This window comes from Mandrillus leucophaeus, unplaced genomic scaffold (genome assembly GCF_000951045.1).
Source record: "Mandrillus leucophaeus isolate KB7577 unplaced genomic scaffold, Mleu.le_1.0 Scaffold308, whole genome shotgun sequence".
Classification (NCBI taxonomy): Eukaryota; Metazoa; Chordata; class Mammalia; order Primates; family Cercopithecidae; genus Mandrillus; species Mandrillus leucophaeus.
Window position 1 is genome coordinate 1,304,290 of NW_012103232.1, and position 7,730 is coordinate 1,312,019.

Below are 7,730 nucleotides of genomic sequence, written 5' to 3' on the forward strand. Positions count from 1 at the left end.
TCCCTGTCTGTGGAGACCCTTCTGTGTCCAGTCTCACCCCAGACCAGCACTGGCCGTGGTTGGTAGCAGGGGGCCCCTGCCCTTCTTTGAAGAAGATGGAGAAATGGAATCCATCCAACAGCTCCTGCTTGATCTGCTGTGTGGAGCTCTGCAAAGAGAGTGAGCCAGGCGAAGAGGTGTCAGTGGCCTGCCTGGCTGACCCCATAGTGGGACACCCCCATTAGAACTCCTCCCTGGCGCCCCCTTCCCCAACAGGATTTGGCACATAGGAGCATGTGCATAGACCTCCAGCCAGAGGAGCTTGAGGTCTCTGGCAGATGACAGCTTGAGGTCTTGGGATTCAGATCTGAGCAGACAAACTGTGTCCTTGACACTCACCTTCCCATCCTGAAGGCATGGTCTGGGCTGTGAACCTGACATACTGACCAGGCTCCCAACCCTCGACAACCTACCTGCTCCTGTCCAGGGAGGGCCCCTCTTCTCCTGTTTCCCCCAAGCACATGAGGAGGGGTCAGCACTGCCCTAATGGGCACAGTTGAGGCCTGGCCTGGACGGGCCTGCCCTGGGCCCTGTGTTACCTGTGGGTGCCTTCTGGCAAAGGGCCAGAGGCGTCGAGGTTGAGGGTTGTACCAATGTCTATATTCTCGAGAAACAGTCTCATTTTGGCCTCTTCTGCGACGAGGAGGTCGGCAGCATGTTGGGACACAGCAGGAGAACATGTTGTTCCCTGGAGTGTCAACTACCAACTGAGCTGGAAATGGGGCTGTGTGTATAATATGGGTGCCTAGTTACCAGAATTCTAAGTTCTGTTGGGGTCTGTCAGTAAGGAAGTGAGGTCACATCTTGTAGGTTCCATCCTGTAAGCACCTCCTTTCCATAAGACCTACTCAAAGGCCCCACCGGGCTTCTGGCTGCTCAGCCTCCCCCATCAACTCCTTATCTTTCACCATTATGCCAAAGTGTGCCCCTTCAGCACCTTGCGAAGACCTGAATATAACCAGGGTCCCAGGTTTGAGGAGACAGTTCTGGGTCAAACAACCTTTATCTTAGCAGTTGTGAGACCCTAGAGGACTCCTTTGGTGTTTTGGGGCCTCCCCAGTATGCACAATGGGGGTTATGCTAGCATCTCCCTCCTAGGGAACTCATGAGGTGTGTTTGAGATAGATCTTATAAAACTCATGGTGTGGTGTTCCCTGTAGAGATTGCACACACTTACAGATGGAGGAAATTCAAAAAGGAGTGAGAAGTAGCATGGAATTGAACTCCAGTGGGCCTGGAGTTCACAGTGTGATCTCAGGAGAAGACACTTTTGCTCTGGGCCTCCTCTTTCATGCTGCACCAGTAGAGGTAGAGATTAAATGAAATTCAGACATCCTCCTCCTCTGACATTGCACCTTCCAGTGCCTTCCCGTTTTATTTAGACCCAGACCCTGTGCCTCATCTCAGCCTAGGGTGGGCAGTATCCACAAAGACAGCATTGAGGGCCTAGTGACTCCCGTCTGAATGATGGTATATGACACAGGTGATGGAATCGCACTTCGGGGCTAGTTCAGGATGTTAAAACAAAGAGCCATAGCCTGGGGAGCTGATCAAAAACAGAATTATGTTTCTCCCAGTTCTGGAGGCTGGAAGTTGGATATCAGGGTACCAGCCTGGTCAGGCCTTAGTGAAGTCTCCCGTCCCATTCACTGAGCTTTTACAGTGCTGTCCTTTCCTTGGAGGACGGCTCAACTTTAGGAGCCTGGGTAGACTTCCATTCAAAGCCCAGCTCCCACTTGTAGCTTGGTGATCTTGAGGAAGTTATAGAACATCCCTGTGCCTGTTTTCTCCTCTGAGAAATGGCGTCAGTGAGAATTGCTTCCCTTTTTAATCACAGAAAATAAAGCGTGCAAAGAAGTTAACTTGGTGCCATTGGGTGGAGAGTGAGAGCCCAGCAAACCAGAGACATCAGCTTGCCCACATCAGTGGTGACGACTGCGGAGAATGGGTGAGGCTGGGGCAGGAATCAGGCCAGCCTGCCAGAGCCCAGGACCAGGTGAAGGGTAAGAGTGAGCTCTTCACCCTGAATTCTCAGGAGACACAGACATGCAGGGGCTGTGGGGAGCACAATCATCAGGGCTGCTCTCGTTCCTCTGGTTTCCTCCATATCTGTCGTGGTCCCAGGGCCCCTCTCCCTGTGTTTCCTCTCTGCCCTGCTTTCTTCCTGGCTGCCCTCCCAGAACTCACTTTTGACCCTGATCAGGTGGAGTCTTGAGGTAACTATAGGTCTATTAGTAACTCCTCTGAGGTTCAACCCACCTTTTGTTGAGACCTCTGAGCTTAGTCAGAGACCTCCTCCTGCTGGGACCTGAGAGAGGGCTGGAGGGAGCTGACAGTGCAATGGCAGTTTTTCCTGGGGCTGCCGCTCCAGGGCCCAGTGGCAGATATCTGCTGAATTCGAGCTTTATTTGGGTCTCTGGGGTTCTGAGGTGTGATTTTCCCTCTGAAGACAGGCGGAGCCCCTGGTGGGTGCTTTCGCCTCAGAAATGGGTCTCCCTGAGCTAGTAGCTGTGCTCTACTCTCAGTTTGCTAGGACCTTCACACGTGGCCCTGCCCATTCTGGCTTCTGAAGCCCACAGAGAGGGTCTGTAGAAATTGCTAGATACGAAAGGGCTACAAATAAGTCACAGGAAGTGTATTTACATAACTCAGTGGTTTTCAGCCATTATTATACATTTACTTCAGCAGAGGAGATATTTTAAAATGCGAATACCCTGTGTCACCCTGTGTCACCCTGTGGAGATTTGGATTTATGTGATGGGGCAGAAGATACCCATCTTTGGTTTTTTGTTTGCTTGTTTGATTGTAACAGGATCTTGTGCTGTGGCCCAGGTTGTAGCGCAGTGGCATGATCATGGACACTGCAACCTTGACCTCCCAGGCTCAAGGAATCCTCCCTTCTCAGCCTCCCAAGTGGGTGGGACTATGGGCATATACCACCATGCCATGCTAATTTTTGTGTTTTGTAGAGACAGGGTCTCACTATTCCACCCAGGCTGTCCTTAAAGTCCTAACCTCAAGCTGTACTCCTGCCTCTGCCTCCCACAATGCTGAGTTTACAGACGTGAGCTACTGTGCCTGGCCCTGTATCTTTTAAGAGCTTCCCTAGTGCTTTGAAGAGGCACCCAAGCAAAGAAGGCTTTGCTTGCAGAAGGCTTGTGGAACCCTGTTGAGGCTGCATCTTCTTCACAGCCATCAGATTATTCCCTGAGGTATCTGCTTAGCAGTGCACAGGCTATTTACATGGAGGGCTTTGGGGAGCTGTTGGGTTTGGGTTTGGCTGGGGCATGAGTGTTGGCTGTGGGATCTGTCACAACCTGGTCCTATGGGACACCCAGTCTGGGATCCTTCTTCCCAGACCACCATCCTGCCTGTCACCGTTCCTATGGCAGGTCCACAGCTGCTTGCTGGAAGGGTGTTGGGAAGTATTGGTCCGCCAACTGTCACGTCGTCCTGTTCTGCTGAATCCCAGCGATCCTCACTTGGAGTCTGGGTCTCAGAAGGGTGTGGCCCTGGGTTTTTGGCTGGCTGAGCTGGTGCTTTTGCAGCCTCTGGGGCTCTTGTATGTGAGGCCTCACCTGAGTTGCTTCAGGAAACTTTTGTCCCTGAGGCTGCCTCCTGCTTAAGAGCAGAGCCTTTGTGTGGAGATCTGGCTGGCCTCCCTGGCCACCATGCCCTGCCTGTCCTCATTTTTTTATCCCTCTCATTTTTTCGTCTTCCTCACCAAAGATAGGTTGCTTTATCTTGTCGATTTTTTTTTTCCATGTGGATTCCTGAACACCATCCAGCCCCTCGTTCCCTCCCCAGCCAGCTCACACTCATTTGTCACAGCTCCTGGGACTCCCGTTGACACATTAAGAATAGCCCCCCACAGTGGACTGTGCTGTTCTGTTTGCACCCTTAAATTTATCGTGCTTACAGAATGCCACTTCTGCAAACTTGTCAAGAAGGGGGAAGTGGCTCGTGGATATGCACCCTTGCTCATCCTGTTTGAAAAGGTAACCAGCTCTGATTTCTTTTTTCTTTGAGAGGGAAGATCATTCTTGTCACCCAGGCTGGAGTTCAGTGGCACAATGTTGACTCACTGCTACCTCCGCCTCCTGGTTCAAGCGATTCTCCTGCCTCGGCCTCCCAAGTAACTTGGATTACAGGTATGCACCACCACGTTCTCCTAATCTTTTTTTTTTTTTTTTTAGTAGAGGTGAGGTTTCACGTTGTTGGTCAAGCTGGTCTTGAACTTTTGATCTCAAGTGATCCACCTGTCTTGGCCTCCCAAAGTACTGGAATTACAGGCATGGGCCACCATGCCTCGCCTCAGTTCTGAATTCTTAAGAAACTCTTGAGAGGTTCTAGGTCAGCACTGATAGATCTGGGTTCTGCAGTGCTGGGTGTGGTGGCTCACTCCTGAAATGCTAGCACTTTGGGAGACTGAGATCAGAGGCTCTCTTGAGCCCAGGAGTTTGAGACCAGTCTGCACAACATAGACCCCATCTCTACAAAATATTTAAGATTAGTTGCGGCCAGGCAAGGTGGCTGACACCTGTAATCCCAGCATTTTGGGAGGCCGAGGTGGGTGGATCACGAGGTCAGGAGTTCGAGTGCAACCTGACCAACATGGTGAAACCTCATTTCTACTAAGAAAATACAAAAATTAGCTGGGTGTGGTGGTGTGCGCCTGTAATCCCAGCTACTCAGGAGGCTGAAGTTGGAGTACTGCTTGAACCAGGGAGGCAGAGGTTGTAGTGAGTCAAGATCGTGCGACTGAACTCCAGTCTGGGTGACAGAGCAAGACTCCGTCTCAAAAAAATAAGAAAAATAAAAAATAAAATTAGTTGGTTATGGTTGTGCTTACCTGTAGTCCCAGCTACTTGGGACGCTGAGGTGGGAGGATCGTTTGAGCCCAGTAGGTCACGGCTGCCATCTGCCATGATTGTACCACTGTGCTGCCACCTGGGGGACAGAGTGAGACCTTGTTTCAAAAAAGAACCCTTGCAATGACAGAAATGCCCCATATATGCACTGTGTGAAGTGGTGGCCACCAGCTACATGTGGCTATTGAAGTCCTGATATATGACTAGAATAGCTGAATTTATTTAGTTTATTTAAAAATAATTTTTTTTTTGAGACAGCCTCACTCTGTTGCCCAGCCTGGAGTGCAGTGGCATAATCACAGCTCATTGCTCAACCTCCTGGGCTCAAATGATCCTCCCTCCTCAGCCCCCCAAGTGGCTGGAACCACAGGCATGCGTCACCACAGCTGGCTAATATTTAAACTTTTTGTAGAGATTGGGTCTCAGTGTATTGCCTAGGCTGGTCTTCAACTCCTGGGCTCAAGTCGTCCTCCTGCATTGACCTCTCAAAGTGCTGGGATTACAGACCTGAGCTGCCATGCCCAGCCTGGTTTAATTTCATTATACATACATACATACATACATACATACATACATACATACATACATACATTTACTTATGATAGGGTCTCGCTCTGTCACCCAGGCTGGAGTGCGGTGATGCAAACACAGCTCACTGAAGCTTTGACCTCCGGGGCTCAAGCAGTCCTCTCACCTCAGCCTCCCAAGTAGCTGGGACCCCCCTTGTGTGCCACCATGCTTAGCTTATTTTTGTAGTTTCTGTAGAGATGGGGTCTTGCTATATTTCCCAGGTTGCTCTTGAACTCCTAGGCTCAAGCAGTCCTCCCCCTTCGGCTTCCCAAAGTGCTCAGATGACAGGCATGAGCCATCATGCTTGGTCCCAAGGGATATTTTTACTTCTAGTGTAGTTCAGCCTTAAGTCTGTACCAGCAGGTAGAGATGGAAAAGTAAGATGAATCGAATATCAAATTATTTATAAATAAAGCAGTTACTAAGTAAAGACTTTCTTTCTTTCTTTCTTTTCTTTCTTTCTTTCTTTCTTTCTTTCTTTCTTTCTTTCTTTCTTTCTTTCTTTCTTTCTTTCTTTCTTTCTTTCCTTTTCTTTCTTTCTTTCAACAGAGTCTCGCTGTTGCCCATGCTGGAGTGCAGTGGTACGATCTCTGCTCACTGCAAGCTCCACCTCCCAGGTTCACACCATTCTCCTGCCTCATCCTCCTGAGTAGCTCGAACTACAGGCGCCCACTACCATGCCCAGCTCATTTCTTGTATTTTTAGTAGAAATGGGGTTTCACCGTGTTAGCCAGGATGGTCTCGATCTCTTGACCTCGTGATCTGCCCAGCCTCAACTTCCCAAAGTGCTGGGATTACAGGTGTGAGCCACCACGCCTGGCCATGTTGTGTTTTTTTTTTAAACCTCCTTTTTTATTCTGCGTTAGACCATTCCCTGGCTGCCTTTACCCTAGCATCAGTGAGTCCTGCAGTCACTACAACCCCCTGTGAGGTCAGATATTTTCATCACCATCAAGTGTATCTTTATTTTTTATCTAACATTTGCAATTCTGCCAGTTCTGATTCTTAAATTCTCTTTGCCTTGAATTCCAGGATCCATCTCTGATGTTCAGTGAAGACTACCAGAACAGTCTGCTAGAGCAGTATCATCTGGGTCTGGATCAAAAGCGCAGATAATACGTGGTTGGAGAACTCATCTGGAATTTTGCCGATTTCATGACTAACTAGTGTAAGTGACAGTTTGGCTCATGGGATAATGTACCCGTCCTCATTTTTTCAGGTTGCCTTGCCCTTTCTGGATACTTTGATTGTAAGAATATTGGAAACAAAGTGAGGAAGCTGGTTTAATCCATGTAGGTCACGCTGAGGATTTCCTAGGTAAAGGAAGTTGTGCTCAGGAAGTAGGAAAGCAGTCAGGCCCCCGCTTCCCAAATACAGTCAAAAAGCAAACGGGAGAGTCACCTACAGTGAGATGGAAATGGCTAGCTTTCCTTTTTCTTGTCTATTTCATAGCCAAGTAGGAAGGAAAAACTGGACCTCATTATGGATTTACTTTTGGGATACACTGATTATTCCAGAGGAAGGTACAAAGCCTGAGAAGCTGAAGGTATTTCAGTGTGTTGTATATTACTCACTTGCAAATAGCAGGCTCATCAAACTTTGAGTTTCAATGTATCTTGAATATGGCAGCGTTTAAAAGTCTTCAGACCGGGCATGGTGACTCATGCCTATAATCCCAGCACTTTGGGAGGCCAAGGTGGGAGGATCTCTTGAGGCCAGGAGTTTGAGACCAGCCTGTTAAGCAGAGCAAGACCCTGTCTCCACAAAAAGTAAGCACATTGGCTGTGTGTGGTGGTGTGTTCCTGTAGTTCCACCTGCTTGGGAGGCTGAGGCAGGCAGATCGCCTGAGCACAGGAGTTGGGGGTTGCAGTGAGCTGTGATTGCACCAGTGCACCTGAACCTGGGTGACAGAGTGACACCTGTCTTAAAAAAAAAATATATGGGTCTTCAAAGACCAGAAGATCTGTGCTGTCACGTTGGGTGACTGACGGCCTGCAAATTTTGCAATGAATGTTTCCCATTTCTTCTTAGTTTATGCACTTACCACCCTTGGCAGTTTGGTGGGTTGGAGAAGGATATGGTGATGGCGGGAGTTACAATACATTACTTATAGGGGAAAACAGGCTTTTAAAGGTTAACACTTAAAAGTGAGAAGGGAAAAGCGATGAGTGAATGAACAAGATGAGGTGAGAGGGAAGAGGGAAAGGGAAAAGGAGAACAAGAAGCTCTTCTCTGCATGGCACCTGGGAT

General features: G+C 48.9%; 1 protein-coding gene across 1 annotated transcript in view; it reads left to right on the plus strand.

The window, feature by feature from the left end:
- Positions 1-7,730, plus strand: part of LOC105544779 (Ig heavy chain Mem5-like) — a 160,746-nt gene that overhangs the window by 115,580 nt on the left and 37,436 nt on the right. Inside the window, 1 exon segment of the mRNA XM_011987363.1 lies at positions 7,537-7,544. Coding sequence (XP_011842753.1) covers positions 7,537-7,544 — 8 coding nt within the window.